Source organism: Tenebrio molitor, chromosome 9, assembly GCF_963966145.1.
Source record: "Tenebrio molitor chromosome 9, icTenMoli1.1, whole genome shotgun sequence".
In the NCBI taxonomy this organism is placed as follows: Eukaryota; Metazoa; Arthropoda; class Insecta; order Coleoptera; family Tenebrionidae; genus Tenebrio; species Tenebrio molitor.
The window spans coordinates 18,979,620-19,004,706 of NC_091054.1; the positions used below are offsets into that span (position 1 = coordinate 18,979,620).

A 25,087-nucleotide genomic window follows, 5' to 3' on the forward strand; every position below is an offset into this window, starting at 1 on the left:
ACCAGAATGGCTTGTGAAATCAAATTTTATTTTTTTGAAAGGGGCGACTTTCGTATCATTAGAAAGTGAAAATTCTTGTCCGTAAATAAAAATTGTTAAGAAACTGTTGGTTGGGGACCAGCATATTGCGTCAACAACAATTAAATTTATTAAGTTACAGCAAGTTTGAAATTTGTTACCACATGTCACATTCTGTACCATTAATTTAATTAACTTTGCATTAGTTTGTCCTTTAGTCCATTTTCTTACTATGTTTTCACATTAACTAACCCTGCTTTTACTGAAACTAGAGATGACAATGTCAACCACAAAGCATCTCATTCATTTCACTTAATTAAAACCTTTGTTTAACAGACACAGATTCTCCTTTTGGAAAAATTGAAATGTACCGGGTGTCCCTGAGAAAAGTTAAATTAATTTAACGTAGTTTAACACCAGAAAATTTTCAAAATTGCAAAATTTAATTTAATTAAATTTGAAACATTACTTCTAACCCTCCACCACCCGGCGGCACGGCAATTTTGCCGGAGTACATACACTATTACGGATATTACTATCAAGTAATAGTGCAGTCCTCCCACATTTTGACTTTGTTGTGTTTTATTATTCTGTGTCAATGTTAAGGAACTTCCTCACGATATGACATGAGTATAATAATATACCTTTTTGAATTTCAACTACCAATGTGTTACCTAAATCCAGAATTTTTAAATTTTTAAAAAGATTGCGGTACTATTCCCGTTGCTGAAATTATAAGTGGTAAAATCGAAATTTTTTCTAAACACCAAATATTTATTAATTTTTGTGTTATATGTCTGTGTTATATTATGTGAATTTGGAACAGCTATATCTAAAAGATATGTTTGCTTTTGTTGTTTATTTAAATTAATAATGTCTGGTCTGTTATGCTTAATATGAATGTCAGTTAGAACTGTTCGATCAAAATATAATTTGTAATTGTCATTTTCCAAACAACTTTCTGGTGTATAACTATAATGTGATGTGGATATGTATTCTTTAATAAATTAAATTTAACAGCTAAATTCAGTGTATAATTTTAGCGAATATATCATGACGTTTCTTATATTCGCTTTGAGCCAAAACGGTGCAAGAAGAAATTATGTGTTCAATTGTTTCCCCTTCAGTTCCGCAAATCCTACATTTATCAATTATTGATTGCAAACCGCATATGTGTTTTTTATAATTTCTTGTATTTTTATAACACGATCTTGTATTGCAAATATAAAACCCTCAGTCTCAGGGTGAATATTTGATTTCTTAAGCCATGCATGAGAAGCCTGAATATTAATTTCTGGCTGTTCCAGTTCTTTAAAGTATCTCCCATGTAAAGACTTCTGTTTTATATTTGCTATAGTGTCAGGTATATTTGGTTTAACAATATCTGAAATTATATTATCAATTAAATTTAAAGGTGTGTAACCTTTATCAGCTGAAACCAAAGCATTAAAAAAGGTGTTATCACGAGCTCTATTGAGGAAATAATTTTTTAGTGAAGCAATTTGATTTTTTAGCAGTATTTCTAGATTTGAAAAACCCCTACCACCGTTTTCGCGCGGTAAATTAAATATTTCGATAGCAGATTTAGGGTGATGTTTACTAAATTTGGTAAAAAGAACTCTGGTTTTAATGTTTATATTCTGTAAATTAGTTTTGGACCATTTTATACCACCAAAAGAATAGGTCAGCAATGGAACAGCATATGTATTAACTGCTTTAATTAAATTATTACCGTTTAATTTTGATTTTAAAATAGATTTAATTCTTAAATAAAATTGCTTTTCTAAATTTTCTTTTATAATTGAGTGTTGAATATGATTTGATTGATTAATACCTAAATATTTATAAAATTCTCCTTTATTTAAATTTTTAATGATTTCTCCTTCTTGAGTTATATATTCTAAATGTTCGTAATGACTGCGACATATTGATTGCATTTTACACTTATCAATACCAAAACTCATCCCAATATCATTTGAGAAATTTTCAGTTATTGTTAGTAAAGATAAAATGTGATTCTTTTTTGATGCATAAAGTTTTATGTCATCCATATAAAGAAGGTGATTTAATTTGGATAGTGTGGTATTATTAAGTTTAATATTAAAACCGTATCCAGTGCTATTTAATAGATTTATCAAAGGATTAATGACTAGACAAAACGATAAAGAACTTAAAGAATCTCCTTGATAAATTCCCCGTTTAATTTAAATAGGCTCGGATTTTAATTTAGTATTGTTTATTGATAAATTTAAAGTAGTTCTCCAAAATGTCATAACATGGGATAAAAAGTTAATCAAATCCAAATTAATTTTATAAATTTTAAGAATTTTAATTAACCATGAATGTGGTGTGAATCATAGGCTTTTTTGTAGTCTATGAATGCGATTCGAATATTTCTATTATTTTTTCTAGCTTGTTCCATTGTTACCATATCTATTATAAATTGTAGGTAGACATGTGATTGGCCTATATTTTGATGGATTTTTAGTATCGGAATCTTTTGGTTTCAGATATTTTATATAATTATTATTACTTAATTATTTTAAAATGGAACCAAAAATCTTGTTTTTTTTTTTGGTTATTTGTGATTCGCATCATTAAAAATGTTTTGCTCTGTTCAGACTTTGAGTGCTTTCTTCATTTGATTTCGTTGCTCTAACCAGGCCAAGTTGATCGAATCGATAAAAATACTTCATCTCTAAACCTTCAAAGTCAAACATCTCAAAAACTTTTCTTTGTAACGTATCATTTTTTCACAAAGACTTACAAAAAAGGATCTCCTCTTTCACTTCCCTCATTCACAATGTAGGGTATCATTTAAAATTTTGAAGTGGGGTTGGCTGGAGGCGGCTGGGAACGAACTCACGACGTGATAACAAGTTGCGTTCCACTATGTGCAACATTTGTAATAAGCAGAAATAAACCCATTCAAACATTTCAAGTAGACACCCGGTATAATAAATGCTAAGCCAATCATAAACAAATTAAAGTAACAATGTTTTGTCATGCTGTGAGATTTTCAATAACTCAAATATTCCATTCGTTGGTAAAATCTAAACATGTTAATAATTTTCCTGGCGTCTACACATTTCTTCCAACAAAACACAATTTTTAAATTTGATCTACCTCAAATAATCGTATCTCAAGAGTATCCCGGCTCCTCCTCCATTTTTGCATTAAAAAAATTAACGTAGCTAAGCAAGAGCAGTTCTTTCTTTTTAGTATCCTAGGAAACAAAGTTAATTACCCAGTCAACTCCGATTTAATAAGCTGGCAACTTTTTTACATTGACGCTACTAAACAATTTCTAATTACGCAAATCCTTCCATTTGATGATTATCAAATTTTTTCTTTATGAAAATTCGCGTGTTAATGCATGCTTCAAATACCGAACTATTTGTGGATATGCGCTTCGAATCATAACACTTTATAATATTCGATTTTTACCATTTCTAAAGTGACACACTTGACTCCAACGGAAGGAATTTCAAAAACATTTTATTTTTATGGTCGTCGGAAAAACATTCTTCGATCCGATAAACACAATCGTCCAGTCGATAAAAATGTGTGTACACACTGTTCCATTCCGGGAAAGTGCTATTTGACAAGTGACAAAATCATCGAAATCAAACGCAAATGAATGTTTGTTCAGTGTAAGATGTTAATTTAATTCCATTGGAATCATTTAAAAACACAAGTCGCCGCGATACCCTACCGATAATTCGTATTTGAAACAAATTTGAAATAGTGTTAGGGGATGGAGCTGTTATTTGTGGAAATGGGACAAGCTGAACTTTGCATATATTCATCACAATGGTTTCGTTTGATATATTTCTTTGAATGGCATGCTATCCTGTTGTTGACAACTGAAATGTTAAAACGTGTATCAAAATAACCTCATTATACCATTTAATCATAATTGGATCCAGCAAACATATGTTTTGACATGGAAACGCGAACAAACTGAAACATCCGGGCAGGATTATGTTATATTATTTATCAAAAAAAAAGAAAGTGCTGTATTGCTGCACTGCTCGGAGCATCCCTCTGATCCGCCAGATCTAATCCCCAGCGTTTATTCTCAAAATTAAAACAGTACTTTCACGGTACTAATTTTGAGGACGATGGTAAAAATAAACACAAACACAAGACACACTAGAATATTTTTAATTGTAAGTATAAAGCATTTCAGTATCGTTGTATTAAATGTAGTAGTGTCTTAGGTGAATATCTCGGGAAATGAGATTAAATTGTCTTGTACCAAGAACTGCTGATTCATAAAATGAATTTTTTGAAATACAATGAGTAAACAGAATTTTACTTTTATAAATCTGATCTTATCAACAGCTGCGTATCTTAAATGAAAATGATAGTATCAGTTTTCAATCAGTGTGTAAATATAGATAAAAAAGAAAATTTAGAGATGTAATGGTGAAACACACGTGGGAGCGGAATGGGTTGATGTGTTGTGTTCAAAAATTAACTTTTATTTTAAAGTGATAAGTTTATTTTAAAAGTGATATAGATTATTCAAGTTTTAAAGTTTAATTAGAAAATTCAGTTATAGCAAAAGAAGTTGAGTAAGTGATGTTTCTCCCTTTTTAGTGCAATCCTGATCACGGTACCAATGTGATGTTTCTACTTTTTTTTTTAGTACAATCCAGGTCACCGACTTTCTCCTCGGATAATATTTTGTCGCGGAAAAATACGAAACAGAAAAAAAATGACATAAGAAATACATAATGTATAATAAATTTGTATTTTTTTTAAGGATGTCTTTTGCTTTGTAGTTCGTGCGGTTGCCTAAAAAAATTAATATGCACCTCGGCCAAAAAGTGCCTATTGTCCTCGCCTGTTTTCAAGTCTCGGCGCCGCCTCGACTAGAAAACCCAGACTCGGACAAAAAAGATGCACTTGTTGGCCTTAATACACAAATAACTATTTTAGACCCCTTAATGAAAAGGGTAATTTTACGTACTCACAAGCGGACGAAAAGTAATTCTTTTTCGGACGCACTTTTTCTGACACTGACCGTGGCGCCATCTGTTGGTCTGTTTAGTAAGTTAGCAACGAAACCGATAAAACCAAAAATTGTCCTGTTACCATAAATGACGTGAATAAGTACATACAGTGCGTTCGTAAAGTTCGGAATAAATTCGATAAAAGTGAAAGTATTAATTTCTGAGAAAAATCCTTGAACAGTTCAACTTTGTTTTTAAAAAGTGCATATTGTTCAGTACTTTGTTTATATTGACAGCTTGTCATCTCCTAATAATGACGTCATCAATAATTTTTTTAAATGACAACCCCCATTTTTTCTTATTTTTCTTGTACGCCTTCGTACTAGCTAAACGATGAATGAAAAAAATTGACACCTTACATAACAATTTTTTTGAGAAAATGACAAATTTTACTTCAAAAAATATAATTTAATTTTTGACTTAAATTTTTTTTTTTCAATATACAGAGTGTCCCGAAAATGGCGCACTTCCGATGCACTACGGTGTAGAAAAGATTACCATAAACGTGAGAAAAATGTAAAAAAAATTCTATTAGACTTATTTGCTGATTTGGCGGTCTTTGAAAGTGGCACTTAACAGGTCAATTATTTCGAAATAAATGTATTAAATTGTCATGACAGCTACCTCTAATCGTACATATTATCACAAAGTACAAGATCACTCACTACCAATATCTAATCCTGCATAATAGAGAATTTAGAAGCTTTGGAAATCGAAAAAAATATTTTAAATCCACTATAGTCTAAGATCCCACTGCATGATTTCTACGTTCATCTGTTTTTTAATCAAAACAAAATTTTTATAGATAATTATGAATAGAGAAATATGTTTCTGCAGGGTTGGCTATCAAAATATGGCCGCAAGTATTTTTTAATTAAAATTAAATTAAATAATTTTTTCCCAAACAGTTTCGTTCACTTGTTTTTTACATAAATTATAAGTCATTTCAAAGAGAGATGTGTAAATAAATTGAAAAGTTTGGGTTGCCATTTCTCAGTTGGCCGCAACCCCTTGACAACCGGGTGTAAACATGCACCTCTCTGTTTAATTTATACCTTCATAACGTATCCTCATAAATTATATATAAAATTAAAGCTAATTTTTTTCTCTACACCATGGAATACGGTTGCTTATGAAAAATAGGGGTAACTGTTAAAAATAGATAAGAGCGAAAGAGAGTTAACGCACCACACCGTGCATCAGACAAGGATGCATTGTGCGTGGTTAAAATAAAAGTGACGCTATCTAATTGACCAAAAATGACGTGAATTTGGCAAGTGAGAAATGGCAACTCAAACTTTTCAAGTTCTTTACACATCTCTCTTTGAAATGAATTATAATTTATGTAAAAAAAAAGTGAACGAAACTGTTTGGAAAAAAATAATTAATTTAATTTTAATTAAAAAATACTTGCGGCCATATTTTGATAGGCAACCCGGCAGAAACATATTTCTCTATTCATAATAATCTATAAAAAATTTATTTTGATTAAAAAACAGATGAACGTAGAAATCATGCAGTGGGATTTCGTACTACTACGGTAACATATCAAGGTAATGATGTACGAATATATCTTTTTCTACAACCGTCAAAAAAACGTGACATTTTTGCATCGTTATCGAGTTGCAAAGTATGTCATTTTTTGATAGATCAAAAATAGTTGTCAAAAAGTTTCCTTGGATGCTTTAATATTTTTTTTTCACTACTAGTCTCAGAAGGCGTCATTATTGACTCTCGAACCGACCCCAGAAGTAGAATTTCTATCCCAAGGTTAATAATAATTTTCATTATTAACCAAGGTCAATAATGAACAGCCGTCACCTAGCAACGAAAGATTTTCTTTGATTTTATTGGTTAACGTAGACAGACGATTTTCAATTTTCATAGCAACCGTTGAAAAATGAGAACTCGGATCGTCGCATCGGACAAACAAATTTAATTAATAATTATTATTAGAAAGGGTTTTAACGGATCTAGTAGTGAAAAAAATAATATATACACCACGCTAGAGAAGACAATTTTAAGCCTCGCTTCTTTATCAACTACCTCGGCTTAAAAAAATGTCTTCTCTACCTTGGCGTATAACATACTATTTCACTGTTTTTACGGTGAAAAAAAAAATATTAAAACACCCAAGGAAAATTTTACAAAAATTCGTAACCAAGTAACCAGCGCAAGCGGGCGACTTGAATGTCTGATCGTTTTGTAGTAAGTGTCAGTTTTATTAGCAAAAGTTTAAAAAGCGGTTGTAGAAAAAATAGTGTTTCTATTTCGTGCGCAAGATGATTGTTTTGTTGACGCATTCGAATGAGTTTGAAGTCTCGACCTGACGGTCTCGACCAAAAACTCATACTCATGCGCCAACAAAAAACAATCATTTTGCGCACTTAATACAAAAATAACTATTGTTTACATTGTATTATCTATCTACAGTCGGAACGTTATAGATATGGATTGGGGACTTGTCGTTAAGTTGGCACTACCAGCAAAAGTAACTAGGCGCGCCAATAAGGTTACTGGAATTTATGACAGATCTCACTAATGTACAGTTCAATCATAAGTTTTACGCGACCTTGAGTTTGACAATCCATATCCAAAACATTTCGAGTATACAGGATGTTTGATAAAAAACGCATCAACCCATAACTTTTTTATTTATTATCCGATTTCAATGAACAAAAAAACCGAAGATATGGTTTTTCATGCGCTACGAAGCAGCCATAAAATAATTTTTTTTTTTGCGTTATTTTCAGTAGCTTACGATAGTCAACTTTTTTTTTAAATGGACACATGTAGTTTTTTAGGCTCAGTCTGATAAAGTTTTTTTTTCTGAATCTAACGATGTATTAAAAATTATCGTTTGGTTCATAGCTGACTGAAAAAAAAATAAAACAATTTTTAATTGTGGTTCAGTTTATTATGAAATTTTCAAGTGCCGTGAAAAACAATTGGAATACAAATAGCAACAAATGTCAAGTGTGAGTTTGAAAATTTTCAGGTGCAATCTTGAAGAGTTTTATTATTATTTTCTTGAAAAACATAAATAATAATTAAAAAAAATATTTTTTTTTTAATTATTATTATTTTTTCTATTAACTTTTTGTTTTTGACTAATTACGATTTTTATTACACTCGAACATAAAATAATAGTCAAATGACTGCTATCCTGCATGACTGACAATGTTATTTTATACTTAAATAAAAAAAGTTTAAAAAAGCTGATGAAAACTTCTAAGCTGACGTTTAGATGACATTTATCGTACTTTGTATTCCGATTGTTTTTCACGGCACTCTTAAAAAATTTATAATAAGCTGAACCACAAAAAAATGTTTTTTTTTTTTTTTTCAGTTAGCTATGAACCAAATGATAACTTTCAATACATCGTTAGATCCAGAAAAAAAAACCTTACCAGACCAAGCCTAAAAAACTACATGTGTCCATTTAAAAAAAAAAAAAGTTGACTATCGTTAGCTATTGAAGATAACGCCAAAAAAAAACATTTTATGGCTGTTTTGTAGCGCTTGAAAAACCATATCTTTGATTTTTTTGTTCATTGAAATCGGGTAATAAATAACAAAGTTATGGGTTGAGGCGTTTTTCATCAAACAGCCTGTATATAGGTATACAGGCTGTTTGATAAAACACGCCTCAACCTCAAATTATTTTTATGTTAGATTGTATCATAATTCATGATTTATGATATCGTTTATTGTCCATAAACTACCTCTTTAGGGGCTCGTCCGTACTGATAAAATAAAACGGACGCTTGTCAATTTTGGATATTACTTCAAAATAAACGCCAAAACAACAAAATTTCATAATTTTATTTAAATCAGGAAAGTATAGAATTAATAGAAAACTTTGCTGTAAAGATTCTTTCGCTTTTTCCGCAATTTCACTTACTTTGCTCATTATTACAACCAGTAGTACTAATAAACAACTTCGTAACCGCAGCAACAAAAACAGAACACTTCGAAATTATCGTAATTTTTATTATTAGAATGTATTAATTTTGTATCTAAAAGAAACTTAACTTCACAATCGAACATACAGCTTTGTATGTAATTAGTATATAATTAGGCTTTGTGAACTTGCTCTATTTATTAGCCTCGCTCGCAAGCTCGCCCTGCCATGAACTATAGGGCTCGTCTACAAAGACCTATATTTTGTACATAAATAGCTATAATAAATCATTTACTTTCTTATGAATATTAAAATCAATGCGGTGGCAACAAAATGTTGGACACTGACAGAAAAAAAAAGTTGCATCCGTTGCTTCACTGAATCAGTTAGTTCAACATGAAAAGAAAAAATCATAGCCAACTTGGTCCCAAAAAGATCGTGATTGCCTAATAGACAATTAATTGACAAATATTTAAAACCAAATTTACATCAGGAAAATTTTCATTTCCCGGTTTTTTTATTATTATTTATAAATTCAGCTGTATGACTACCTTTAGGAATTTTTGCGGAAGTCACTATAAGACCTAAAAGTCTTAAGTGGGACATTCTGCATAAGTTACATTTTAATTTTTTCTGTTAATTTCATAAAATTTAAAAAACACATTCGCTATTTCAGTAAAATCTGTGATAGGTACACTTGCTTTCAAAACTTTCCCGTACATATTCAAAATCAAGTAACAAAGATTTTTGCAAAATTTAAGCAGTGTGAACGGGTAATTTTAAGATTAGGTTAAAGATGACATTGACAGCAATTAAAAAAATTATGATCGGTCTTCTACTCACGGTCCCTCCTTGTTCCCACCTCTTCTTTACTTATTACATGTAGAACAGTGCTTTTATTTAGCCCATTATGAGTAGCAACCCTTCTTATGGACCACTCTTCTTCTAATTTCGAAAGTATGAAAACTGTGTCTTGTTCTGTCAGTCGGGCCATTTTGATTTTTCAAAAGTTTCAATGTCAGAGTTGATTAATTACTACCCTGATTTAATACAGCGAAAAATAGCTGTACGTGAAAGTTTTGAAAGCAAGTGTACCTAAGTACAGTCGGAACGTTATGGATGTGGATTAGGGACTTGTCGTTAAGTTGGCACTACCAGCAAAAGTAATTAGGTGCCCCAATAAGGTTATTGGAATTTATGACAGATCTCACTAATGTACCGTTCAATCATATGTTTTAAGCGGTATCGCGACAAAAGCGCGCCGCAAAAAGAGCGCGCGACAAAAGAGCGTGCGACATAAGAGCGCGGCGACATAAAAGCGCGGCGACATAAGAGCGCGACGACATAAGAGCGCGGCGACAAAAGAGCGTGACCACAAAACAAGGTAAATACAGGTTGCCTTTGCCTTTGCCTTTCTTAAGGCAATAATTAATTTCCATATTGAATGAAAATTTTCCTTACCCTTTAATTATACTAAGACTTGACGCGACCTTGAAACACAACAAGAGAGAAAAAAAGGCATTTGCACAAGGTTTGAATGGTGGGACACGATCTAGGAGGACGGCCTGGGGCTGTCTAGCCAGAAAAAACGCGAAAATTCCAGAAGTAGTTAAAGTGAACAATTACCAAATAATCCTGTACATTTTGTATTGGCACAAATGCCAATGCTGGCAGGTGGCGCAACATGAGTGCAAATTCAGGATTTGCAGCATAAGATGCTTGGAGTCCTGCAGATTGGACATGCCGATAAATTGCCTGCGAAAAATGGAAAAAGCAACCTCCTCCGTAAATACATTGACTGTTGCTTTTTCAAAATCCTGTCTTGTCACAGTGTTTATTTGTCTCACGCTATTTTGTCGCGACGCTCTTTTGTCGTGGCGCTTTTTTGTCGCTGCGTTTTAAGCGACCTTGGGCCGTATGATTTCCCTTTCATTAAAGTTAAAGAACGTCGTTAAATTGTTTTGTCTCTGTCTAACATAGTGCTTGGCATATACTCTCACTTTGTCTAATCAATTATTTAGCTAATGAAAGGCTTAACGAATGGGAAATCATACGGCCCTTTGAGTTTGACAATCCATATCCAAAACATTTCGAGTATATGTAACCATTTTAAAAAGTGTTGAACAAAATAATTAAATTTCAAACATTTTTAACTGAAAACGTTGAAGTGCTTTGATAATATTAGAAAATAATCTATTATTTGAGCCAGCACGCATTTACCTCCGTCACTTCTTCAACTTCCGGAAAATAAGTACTAGGATTAATTTTGTCCATAAACGGTAATCGCTGCCTTATCTTATCTCCATTAAACAACACAAAACACTTAGGCCCATATTCACCAACGCCAGTTAAAGTTAACTGTAGGTTAAAATATACGAAAACGTTGTAACAATAAGTAACTAAGGTAACGAAACATTTTAACCTACAGTTAACTTTAACTGGCGTTGGTGAATACGGGCGCTAATGAGGTAAATTGTCGAGAGTTTAACATGCACGAGGGATATGAAATGTATTATTTAATAACGTGATAATTTATATATACAGGCCGTGTGATGAAAAACGCCTCAACCCATAACTTTTTTATTTATTATCCGATTTCAATGAATAAATAAATCAAAGATATGGTTTTTCAAGCGCTACAAAACAGCCATTAAATATATTTTTTTGGCCTTATCTTCAATAGCTAACGATAGTCAACTTTTTTTTTAAATGGACACATGTAGTTTTTTAGGCTTGGTCTGGTAAGGTTTTCTTTTCTGAATCTAATGATGCATTGAAAGTTATCATTTGGTTCATAGCTAACTGAAAAAAAAATAAAACGATTTTTTGTGGTTCAGCTTAGAGTGCCGTGAAAAACAATCGGAATACAAAGTACGATGAATGTCATCTAAACGTCAGCTTAGAAATTTTCATCTGCTTTTTTAAACTTTTCTTATTTAAGTATAAAATAACATTGTCAGTCATGCAGGATAGCAGTCATTTGACTATTATTTTATGTTCGAGTGTAATAAAAATCGTAATTAGTCAAAAACAAGAATTTAATAGAAAAAATAATAATAATTATTATTATTATTCATGTTTTCCAAAAAAATAATATTAAAACTCTTCAAGATTGCACCAGAAAATTTTCAAACTCACACTTGACATTTGTTGCTATTTGTATTCCAATTGTTTTTCACGGCACACTCGAAAATTTCATAATAAGCTGAACCACAATTAAAAATTGTTTTTTTTTTTTTTTCAGTCAGCTATGGACCAAACGATAACTTTTAATACATCATTAGATTCAGAAAAACATACTTTACCAGACTAAGCCTAAAAAACTACATGTGTCCATTAAAAAAAAAAAGTTGACTATCGGTAGCTACTGAAAATAACGCCAAAAAAATATATATTTTTATATAATTGATTCAAAAAATTGAAATTCACGCATAGTTATCTGTGCATGAAGTGGGTCATTTTCTTACGTGTCTTTCTTTTTACATTGTTAGTAAGATCGAAACCATAGAAACCATACAAAACAGTGTGTGAAATGCAATTTCACGCATACGACTATTTCTGTTTTTCATTTCACGCACTGTTTTTTATTAGTTACCTAGCAACATGGTCACTGCATTGAAACTTCAGAGTTCCTTCAAAAATTTGAATTTTTAATTTTAATTTTTTGAATCAATTATAGAAAAAATATTGTTTATATTTCGTGCGCGAAGATGTTTTTGTGCATTCAAAGGCTTATACTGTATTTTCAATTTGGTTGTAGGTCGTAAAATTTTATGGTACTTTAAGTTAAAGATCTTGCGGGGCTTATAAATCCTAGTTTACCACTAGCAGGTAATATTTTAAGCAGGGTTGTATTGTACATTTTGTATATTTGCATTGTACGGCAAACGGCACGCGCCGCTTCTCAACCTTTTCAAACCCAACCATTGTGCCCGTTAATCGCTCATAATATGCGATAAAATTTTACGACCTACAACCAAATTGAGAATACAATACTGCCTCGACCTTCGTCTCGGCGTAAAAGACCTTTTCATGCACAAAAAACACTCTCTTCGCGCACTTAATATAAAGATAACTATTTATGGCTGCTTCGTAGCGAACGAAAACCATATCTTTGGTTTTTTTGTTAATTGAAATCGGATAATAAATAAAAAAGTTATGGGTTGAGGCGTTTTTTATCAAACAGCCTGTATACAGGCTGATTCATCTTTTACCGCCGGTGGCAAAATGACCCTTAAGAATTGAGAAAAATTTATAAAATTTACACAGTTGGTTTGTCGAAAAATTTACTTTCGACCGGTATAATTTATTTCAAAATTTTTTTTTTATTGAGCAGATATTTATAAAAAACTGTTTTTCAAAAAAAAATATGTTCAAATTTTTGCATCAGAATGTGGCTAATGGCGTATACAATCAATATCTGCAATCCGTTTCGAAAAATGTTTGATAGTTTTTGAATTAAATCGATTTTAATGGAAAAGTTGCCTTTGTTGATGGTTGTTGGCTTTTAGTGTTGTAAATTTTCTCTAACAATGACTACCTTGTAAAACTGACCTGCTTAGGCGAATTTCTTCGATTTTACAAAGGACCCCCTGCTGTGGCAATAAAAATCCTCTAATAAATCTTATTGTTAAGATATTTGGACATTATGTCGTAAATCATGAAGCAAATACAAATTTGAATATCAAAATGCGTTTATTTCAATAATACCATACGCAAAAATTAATTTAACATGGTAAAATTGTGTGAAAATACCTGAGTGTGCATATGCTACAAGGTTGAATAAATTAAACAATTAATAATTGAGGAAATGGTAAAATTTGACCTAATTAACTTATAAATTTCATTTTTTGATATTATGTACCTTATGGATTAGGTCTGCAAAATATGAAAGTGAAATCATAATTTTTAAGGTCAATTTTGCCACCGGCGGTAAAAGATGAATCACCCTGTATATACAGTATGTCCCCGGATTGAGTTTACAAGAGGGAAAAAAAAATTATTTTTGATTTTACGCAAAAACTTCAGAGGAATAACATTTTTTGCTTCATCTGAAACCCCTATTTCTGTTATTAAAAAGTCTTTTTCAACACAGAGGAAGACTTAACATTAAAATCAAAGAAAAGGCAGAAAAAATATATTTTTTTTTTTTTGAAAAAATCAAATGATAATTGAATATAAAACTATTCTATTAACTACGCGCCGTTTTCTGTACATCATTCAACCCTGTATCGAAGTTTAAGCTTCTGAACACCCATGCATAATAATAATACATAACTGTTGGGAAATTTTTCATTAAATTTTGTAATTATGTGACAAAAACCGGTCCAACATTGGATTAAATACATTCTTTGTTCTAAAGACAACATTTTGCAACAGTAATAAGTTTTTTGTCAAAAAACCAGGCTAATTGTAATAATTGTAATAAAATTTATAACATAAAAATTAATTCTAAGTCCAAATTTGAACAAAAAATGTTAATTTAAGAATACAGTGTATCAATACTGAGATTTTAATAATGGAAGTGGGGGTTTCAGATGAAGCAAAAAATGTTATTCCTCTGAAGTTTTTACGTAAAATCAAAAAAATTTTTTTTTCCTCTTGTAAACTCAATCCGGGGACATACTGTATATATAAAAATCCAGTCCAATCAGATGGCTGCCAAATTTGCCAAATTTCAGATAATGAGTAATGAAATGACAGAGAATATTCACATCCTATGCAATACTCGCCAATTGATTGGTCTAAATTCAAATTTAGCTGCATCTGATTGGACACCATATCAAAGGAGAATGAAATACGAGGAGGTATTCACAAATTTTTAGTCGTGCACTGCAAAAAGATTTATCGACATAGAAGATTTGTTTTAAGTCTCGAAGCTTTAAATAAATTACGAGTGTTGCCTATTAATCAATGATTGTGGTTCACAACGGGAAACAGCTATTCCGGTGGCCATTAGTGCCACTTTTTAAAAATTATTATGATCGTGAAGGGCCATGAAACTGTCACGCAAAATTTATTCTGCCAATAACGCATAAAAATATCTCATCGATTGGGATAACTTCTAGATTCCACGAGAAATCCTCCTGGGGAGGAGTAAAACGAAACTACAACCATGTGAATAATTTAATGCATGATTTAACAACAATATCCGATTTGGCGCGAACAACTTCGACGACACACGACACAACACCGCTTGCGCAACCGCAAACCATCCTCACTTATCATCCGCCTTTGTCCCGAGCAGACCGCCCCGCGACGCCGCCACCGAACACTGTGACAATGTGTCTTTTTCCAGAGAACACAAGATGGGGTCGACCAGCGGGGGCAAGAAGAAGTACATCAACTTCCGCAGCCGCCAGAGGGCCAACATGAGCTTCTTCATCGTCGTGATGTTCTTCGCCGTCTTCGGTATCATCATCTTTACCGAGATCTTCCTGATCGACGAGAGAGGCCGGGGAGCGGGGGTCCTCGTCCGGCACGGCTCCCTCACCTACCACCACCGCCAGCAGGACCGCGACTACGACGACGCCCTCCAGGTACCCTACTCTAGATTGTCGGCTAGTAGTTAAAGAGGAAGTGGGTGAAGCGGAAGCCGCGGCAGCCGGAGTCGGGGCCAAGCTTCCACCCAAGGTAGATGATGAAGGGGATGTAGCCGTAGTTGAAGGTCGTGGTGGCGAGGTCTATCACCGTCTGGAGGCGCTCTTTGACGTCCTCGCTCAGCTCGTTTTCCATGACGCGAATTTCGATGCCAAAAGTTGGGTCACTGTCAAAACTGGTCCGTTGCCATAGATAACACTGGAGAGAGTTTGACGGTAATTCGGTTGTTTGCGAATGAAATATTTATCGAAATCCGAGAGTCGCAGACTGTTCGTCTTATCTGGCGGAATAAATGTCGACAGAAACAGGAAGTAGTAGATATGAGGCCGTTACAGATATCCGTGATTTATGTTAGCAAAAACAAAACAAGAACAAAAAAATTCATCTGAATTGAATTCGATAAAAGATTTATTATTAATGAAATCACTATCCGAAGGTCTTCCTCATATCTCCACTGTTACACTTCGCATCTTGTCTTATCTGTTAGAGTTAGACAGATGGTGCTGAGTATCCCACGATAATAAATCCATGCCCACGATGTACGAGGATCATTTGAAAAGTTCGGGAACTGCCAAACAGATACAGCCGTTGCGTGTAAAATTTGTATCATGACCAACTTCATTAAACTATGTTATGGCCATTCCAATTCCATTAAAATGGGCTTCGTATGAAGTATGTCATGGATAGTGATGAAGTGGTGCCATCTGTTTGCTAGACATCAAGGTAAAATTGCCGTCAAATTTGAATTTTTGTCAATCAAAAAACTCTGAAAATGCTCATTAAATGCGTTATTTGTAGCAATTCTGAAAAACCTTTATTTCATTTCCCAGCGACAGTGGAGTTAGAGCTGAATGGTTTGAGGTTCTTCGGGAAATTTGTGGTACTAGAAAAGAAATTCGTTAACATAGTTTAATGAAGTTGGTCACGTGATGGAGATGAAGTGGCGATATCTAGTGAAATTTAGAATTACCACCAAATTCTTGTCAATGGAAATTAATTTGAAATTTCGTCTGATATGGAAAATGAAAACATAAAACTTTTTTTTTAGATTCAGTTTATTTCACGTACTATGGCGGACAATAAATTTAGGCCGGCCTGTCATTGAGTTGACATCAAAATTTGAAGCTGGCATTATGTTCAACTAACCCCATTTTCGATTTTTGTCATTCTTGTCATCGTGACAGCGATAATCAAAATTAAAATTGGAAAAAGAAGCGTGCACTAGAGAGAAGTGCTACTACAAATCAGTTATGCTAGTGCGTCATGATCTGTAAGTTACTAAAAAGGCGAAGGAAACGCCAAACAGCTTGAAAACCTTCAGTTTGACAAACTGACACATCAGTCATAATGACAATAAATGGTCGCTTGCATTGACTTTTTTGAAATGTCAGAAATTTGCCGGCCTAAATTTATGGTCCGCCATAGTACCTACATACCTACAATTGACCAAATTATCCAAGACAATTTTAATTTTTGGTGTTAGTTGTTCTCATTCCTACAGAAAATAGTGGCAAAATCATTGTACCAAAATATTATCAAACAAGCTAGATGTAAGCTCCAAACGTTAGTTGTTTCGTAAAAATTATAGGTTAGAATACAAGACAAAGAAGAATGATTGAAGCGCCATCTTTATGCCGACTTACAATCTTTCACTTTTCCACACGCTCCTCCTAGAATGCAAGGTATTTCGCGAGTGATAATGAGCCCGGCGGAATTGAAAATGCAACCCACAATACATTTCCAAAGTTAACGTGGCTATTTTAAATATCGTATTGTTTTAAAATGAAATAACGAAACCATGATGGCTTTGCTTCCAATAATTTTATTTATCGCAACTGACATTTACGAAAAAGTTAAAATACGGCAATTAAAATGTATTCGACCGATGAGAAAACAGACATGATCCTGATTTAAGACGAATGTAATAAAAATACTTCTGCCGTTGCGCGTTTATGCAGACAATACATATTTTCCCAAAAACTCTTTTTTTGGGTTTTTTCTTTTTGACAATTTCTAACCAAGCGAATGACCTTTATGGCAAAATTTACAAAATTGCACAGCAAAGTATGTTGTACGTTGATTTCTTTCTCATCAGAATCAGTACCTACTGGCCAATTCAAATTGATTTTTGTGAGGAAGTAATATGAAGGTTTAGTAAATTATAGGTTAGAATTTATGACAAATCAAAATGATTGGAACACCTCTGTACAGCAGTCCAGGAATTTTTTACACGTATTCATACATATCGAAACTACCGCACGATCAACAATTACTTAGATAAGGGGTGGCTATGACTTTGACAGTGTCAGATTTTTCGTATCTTTGCTAACTCAGCCAATAAACGTCAAACAACTGTCACTATTAATCAAATTTTAACGCAAAAATGGTTTTTACTTCAGAACATAAAAGATTCGTCATTGAATCGTAATGGTGTTTTCAATAACGGAGAATGGACATACAGTGCTGTTGCCTGTTTGGGCGAGTTTCTGCAAAATTTTCCAAATTTAAATTGGAACAGATATATGCAACCAAAAATACCTCCATGCATCCAGAGCATCTGAAAGTCTAAATTCGGACACACGTCCAGAATGTCAAAGGCTTCTTTGATCTAAACTAAATAATTGTTGATCGCACGGTATTTTCTTAAAGGTTTTGAAAAAGTAGGCTTGAACTTTTTTATTTATACAAAAATTAATCAGTTACTTTTTTTATAGAAGAAATGTTAGGTTCCTTTTATTGATAAGAAGATGTAACTGAATAATCAACTTTTTCTGATCAGAATTAAAAATTGTCTCAATCTGATTGCCAGTGACAAAACTTTTCAGCAAATAGAAACATTAATATTTTTCAACAATCAGTAGACTTTTACAAATATAAATTTAAACACCCCAAGAAAGGAGGTTTTACGATCAATTGCTTAAATCAATTATTTCGCTCTTAGCAAATAACACTGAAAATGTTCTTAAGACAGAAATTCTTACTAATTCAACACATTCGTGTTGCTCTGATCTTACGGCTTGGGGTACGTTTATGTTGGAGCTGCCATAAGGGATGAGAACGAAGTACCATGATTTTCAAATGGCAGTTCGCTCTTATCGGTTGTCGCAGCTCCAACATAATCGTACCCTTACTCACAAACGATTACACAAATCACACAATAAGATAAAAATTGACACATCTATGTGAATCAATGGCATAAGGACTTAATCTCCTGAATCCTACTGATTTTTGTTTTTTGGAGAGCCCAACAATCAATAGTCGAAAACTAGGGCACGCTGATTCTTAACAATGTTTAATTTGATTTCGACAAAAACTATGTCTTTGATTACAAAAGAAAAACAAAAATTGGCATTACTCATAAAACTGAGTACTGTTTCGCATTACAGGATCCAAAAATTTTGAACCATGCGATATAAATGTGACGAAATAGTTTCATACTTGAGCAGGACAAAAAAAAATTAACGAAAAATTGTCCCAACAGCATTTTTATTATAATTTAAAGCCAACAATCTAAGAATTGGCACAATTACGGTGTTGGAATTTTAAATCCTTTTTTGTTCTTCTGTTAACGATTGACGAATGATAGAAACTGAAATGAAAAAGATCAGATTTAAACCTTGTCCATTTAATTAATTCTCAAGTTTTAACTCTTTTCAGTTAAATGTAATTTGTGTTGAAAACTCCAACGAATCAATATTCAACTTCTTTGTTTGACACATTTACAGTACCGTTAAGATATTCAGATAAAAACAAAAACTTTTTTTTAGTTACTGAACTCTCCTCTCCGCATTTCACAATTTCACAGCGCTCAAGTGTCACGTTTTACTTGACAAATACATATTCGTACGAGTCCATCTACGACTAGGCATTTATTTTTCAAGGTTCAAGTCACCTGTCCCAAATCTACTAAAATAAAACAATAATTGAAAACCCCTGAAGTGATTCTATTTCTTCAATTGCGCTTTTTCTAGTATGCTCCATTCAATAAAAAAAAAAACTACGTCGGAAACTAGGTATTCTGCAATGTCTAAATAATTAATATATTCCGCTTTCATGGACTATTGATTTTCTATATCCGAGATAATTTACCTTATGGCGAATTTTTACGCTTTGAATAATTCCACACACTTTATTGTAGCTACTGATAGAAAATTAGTCTAGATTTTAGCTTTATCAATACATAACCAAAAAAATCAGATGATATTGAACTTTATCAGTTCGAAAGTCGAGCATTATGTAATCTTCTTTTCCACAAAAAAAATCTTATCACAGCTCCCTCCACATCAGCTGAATCTATTAATCTAAAATAAACTATGACTTGCGAAAATTGTACGTAAAATATGGTATAATATGTACAGGTGTATGTGAAATACGTGTGTTAATTTTAATCAATGGAAGAACTCGCCAATTTATGAAACTTTTCTCTATAACATTTTGCAAAACGAGTTGTTTTGTATCATTATCTATACTCGAAATGTTTTGGATATGGATTGTCAAAGGTCATCAAGGTCGCTTAAAACTTATGATTGAACTGTACATTAGTGAGATCTGTCATAAATTCCAATAACCTTATTGGCGCGCCTAGTTACTTTTGCTGGTAGTGCCAACTTAACGACAAGTCCCCAATCCACATCCATAACGTTCCGACTGTAGTCTCTATTTTTTTTTGTAACCACGAAAATTTTAATTTTATTTATTTAATTTTTTCTATAACAATGGAACCTTTTTCACAAGGCTCCGTTTCTATCACAACAGAAAATTTTCGCTCTTACCGATAGACATATTATAGATTTTGATGGCTAATTTATTCCGAATTTTAAATCAATTTGTAACGCTTTTTCGTGAAAAATTCAAATAGACAAAACGTTTTATTTAACGAATTGTCCTACGTATTAAAATGAACACACGCATTTTTGATACACCCTGTATAACATTTTTGTAAATAAAATAGCAAATGAAAGTTATTTTTAAGTCAAATAACAACAATAAAATAGTGTATGTTTAAATAAATTTCTGATAAGCTGCTCTTTAAATTTTTTTTTGTCATTATGTCGTAACTTAGAGAGTGTCAAGCGTCCAATTTAACCCCAAATTATATGTTTGCGTCGCTGTCATTGTCAAAAAACTATTTTTTTTTTCAAAATTAAATTAGTTTATTCAACTAAGCAAAAAGTATTTATGATGAAAACTTATTTGTGCAACGGTCTAAGGTTAATGATAAGGGGTCCTATTCTATGCAAGATTATTTGCAAGAATTTCAGATTCAGTTTCTACAAGTTGTCATTGTTTATTAAACACTCTCAAGACACACTCTTGTTCAGATGGTACTATTGCGATCATTAAATTTTGGACATCATTTTTCTATCATATAAAAAAAATTACTCTAAATCATGCTTTATTGAAATTGTCACACATGAATGATGAAATTGTTGTCAAATTTATCCACAATTTGCCAATATGAGCGATGACAAAATATTAAGTTAATGGTTTTTATTTATTTTTTTTTTATTAATTAAAACCTCGTTCTATTCCATTTGTCTGATTTTTAAAACTTCTTGAATGTTTTGTCGGTAAATCTGACATCACATTTTCAAAATTGACACAATCAAAATTAAAGTTATTAACACTTAATAGTTATTTATGTATTAAGGGCATAATCAGGAGATTATGGCACGAGGGAATGTTTAAAGCCCGAGGAACGAGGGCTTTTAAATTCTCGAGGGCCATAATCGACAATTATGCCCGGGTACATACAACGTTTTATTCTATTTTATAATTTCCAAAAGATTCAAAACAAATATTTAGTATTCCTTAAAGGAAATCAACTGAAAGTTGTGTCCATGCAAATTTAGTGAGCTATTTTGATGTTGTTAGGGTTACTGTGTATATAATGTATGATTTTCTTTAATCAAATAATGTTTGATACCATTGTTTGAATAATTAAACCAACCGTTGCATGGCATGGCAGATTTTTGACAAATCTGGGCCATAAAGACCAATTTATGCCCTCATTTGGGGGCGTATAAAGACGATTATTGATCAGAATAGAATAAAGGTCGTTTTAGAATGTATGACAGCACGATGACACTAGTGTCCAAAATTTATTGATCGCGACTGTACCATCGTGATCATTGAAAACTGGGACAGTATGTATGTATTGTAGACACTTCCAAAAGTCAATCAAAATGTGAGTTTTGAAAGTGTCTACAGTAATATACTGTATTTTCAATTCGGTTGTAGGTCGTAAAATTTTATGGTACTTTAAGTTAAAGATCTTGCGGGGCTTATAACTCCTAGTTTACCACTAGCAGGTAATATTTTAAGCAGGGTTGTATTGTACATTTTGTATATTTGCATTGTACGGCAAACGGCACGCGCCGCTTCCCAACCTTTTCAAACCCAACCATTGTGCCCGTTAATCGCTCATAATATGCAATAAAATTTTACGACCTACAACCAAATTGAGAATACAATACTGTGCCAAGTGTTAATGATCACGATGGTAGTGTGAAGTTGTTTCGGCAGACTCGAAGCGTAACAAGAAGAAAATGTAGTGGAAGGCCTACAAAACGTGCTCTAATAGTTGTCGATGGTGCAATCGCAGAATATCAAAAAATAATTTAAATTTATATCCTTACCACATGACTTCTATTCGGGAACCGTTAGCTGATGATCCAGCACAAAAGCTACAGTTTTGCTGCTTTCAAACACGCTTGACCAATTTGCAGAAATGCATCACTTATTATTGCTAAAAAAGTTTAAAAGCTTATTCTTTGATTTTAACTACTTAAAGACTAAAGCTATGCTAGATCATGATACTAAGACAACCAGATATGATCAGTTACGCGACGAGTTTTGAACCAACTCGCGCATGACGTCACCGCGTGACAAGAATGTCGTCGGCGACTCAAGAAAACCTCGTAACTCCCGTACGCAAATTTTTACAGGATACAACTTTTTGTCATTGTATGTTTATTTATTAATAATCGGATGAAAGTAACAACTATTAACACATTTATTTTAAAAAAGATAATGTAAGTAATTGGTAATAAACTGATTTTCAAGTTTTGCTTACTAGAAAAAAAAAGCGCAAATGTGGAACGATGTCATGTTGGGATGTTTTGGGAGTTACGAGGTTTTTTTTGAGTCGCGGACGATGTATGGCGATATCTTTGGCAGTGTTTTAATTAAAGTTACTGAAACTTTCGTTGTGATTCAACTGTTATTTATAGAATAAAACAAATTTTTACCTTAATGAATGAATTTAGTTGACTTCGGTAATATAAGATATTTTTGTGTACCTATTTGAAATACTTACTACTTTATTTTCTAAGATTTGTAGGATTTTTATAATCATTTCATTTGCACAGTACAGAACAGATACCTAAGCAATATAAATAATGTAAGGAATATAAAAAAATTTAACTGTAAATAATTTTTGTAAGTAGGTAAATATGTTTTTATTTGACAATTTTTGTCGATTTGCGCTTTTGCATGTTGGAGACTTCTTTAATATTTCTATTAAGAATTCTTATTTTAAAATATATCTAAAAAATATGTTTTTTGCTTCATCCATTAAGGAGGTTGAGGCGGGATAGATCATTTTTTTATTATTATAAATCAATAATTTTATTTAATTTAATTATTTAAAGGTAATGGATTCACTTTTGGATGTTTTGTGCAAACTTAAAAAAAAAATAGAAACAACTAAACTGTGTAGTTTAATATATTAAAAAATCAAAGCCTATAACTCAAATGAACGTAGTCATGAGTAATTTTTTTTTTCGTTAATTAAAAGCTTCCTAACCGAATTGGAAGAAACTTTAAAATAATCGGGAAATATCAATGTCTATCTAACATAGTTAATATTTGTACTGCTGATATTATTTGTTCATTTTATTAGAAAAATATATTTAGAAAATAACATATTCACACTGAAAAACGAAAATTTTCCTAATGTAAATTTGATTTTGTCCGTTTGTCAATTAATTGTTTACTTGACAATACCTATCAAATAATTTTAAAAAATGACATTGAATTTTGGCGTTAATTCTAACCTATCTCGTAAGAATGGAAAAATTGTAAAAATGTGTCAATTTTATTCTAACAGTTCCCGTTTTTTTTGCAACCAACTGTAAAACACAGTAAACAGAGGAGAAAACGAACTAAAACACATGTATTTAGCAAAGACCGAGCAAAATTTGTCACGGGATTGCGTCACCAGACGGATAGAGACAGAAGATATCATGCGCGTGAGCGTATCTTGGTTGTCTTAGTATCATGATTCTAGATATTATAAAAATGCAGACTTTTTTAATTTTCGAAAAAATGTTTAAATTTTACCAATACCTCAACCTTCAAATTTAATTATTCCTATTCTACGTTGTTTGAATTTTGATTTTGCAGAGCGACGACTACATATCAATCCGTATGGGGGCCGTAGCCAACATGGAAGACACCGTCGGAGCACTGCTCCTAGGCCGTCCCGCCGCCATCCCCATAGTCGACGAGGAACCCGGCCCCCAGTCTTCCAAACTGCTCACAGAGACCCAACTGCCGCCATATCCAGCCCACGTGACCCCGACTAACGGTTCCTGGCAAAACGTAAACGGCACTAGGTGACCACCAAACGACGTTTTAGTAATTTTTCGGCTAAAAAATAATATTTCAGATTCAAATTCTTCGTGTTTTCGGCCTTCTTCGACAATCGCAAAGGACAGAGATCGGTGAGGGTGATAGGAGCGACGAAAACCAGAGGTCCCGAGAGAGTGTGGTGTCGATTGTGGTACAGAACGAACGAGAGCAATGTCACTACTTTTGTGTCGCGCACCGTACAAGCAAAAATTAAGGTGAGTGGAAAAATCGACGTTCTAAAACTCACGATTTATATTTTTTATTTATTTTGCGAAGACATGCATTCCATTCCAAATTGTATGGAAAATTTAAAACAAATCCGTTGATCGTGACGGTTTTGTTTTTATTTTTTTACCTAAGTAGTGAAAGTTAGTGGTACCCTGATGATGCAATTTTGATATTTTCAACAGGATAGTGCTGCACCTCATTCTACAGTTAATGTTTAATCAAACTGTGCAAGTTGTTTCCAGACTATTCCAAACTTAAAACTTGACCCGTGCAGATTCCATTTTTAATAATTTCTTCCTAACGTGATACCAGTGGCGTGTACTCAACTTTTGTGCATGGCATTTCTGCCCTCATGCGAAGGTTTAGCGCAAAACTGAATGTACCAACAAGTCTTTACCACCAAACAACTGCTCCTAAAGTAGTCAGAATATCTTTGACCTCATTTTGCAAATACATTTTTAAAACCCTCTTAAAAACCTTCCTCTGTTTTTTTACGCTCTTTAATACAAACTAATGCAAGAAACTGAATTAATTCCTCATTAACGAACAATTTGCAAAAGTTCTGCTAACGACGTACAATGAAATAAGTTATTTCATTTGTCAACAATTTTAATACTCGTTTGGGAACGTGAATAGTTCAACGAATCTTTTCATCTGCTTACTTCAAAGTTACATTATGACA

At 32.7% G+C, this 25,087-nt stretch overlaps 1 protein-coding gene across 6 annotated transcripts in view; it reads left to right on the top strand.

Moving 5' to 3' along the window:
* The window catches only part of LOC138137612 (beta-1,4-galactosyltransferase galt-1), a 97,420-nt gene that overhangs the window by 21,253 nt on the left and 51,080 nt on the right, over positions 1–25,087 (top strand). For 2 of the 6 annotated variants that reach the window (XM_069057097.1, XM_069057098.1), the window contains exons 2-4: positions 15,242–15,482; positions 23,950–24,161; positions 24,215–24,392. In XM_069057097.1, coding sequence (XP_068913198.1) covers positions 15,252–15,482; positions 23,950–24,161; positions 24,215–24,392 — 621 coding nt within the window. In that variant the 5' untranslated portion in view covers positions 15,242–15,251. Of the gene's footprint in view, positions 1–4,461; positions 4,599–14,959; positions 15,061–15,119; positions 15,483–15,528; positions 15,759–23,949; positions 24,162–24,214; positions 24,393–25,087 lie in introns of those variants that run through there. The other 4 variants (XM_069057100.1, XM_069057099.1, XM_069057096.1 and 1 more) reach the window with 4 other exon arrangements.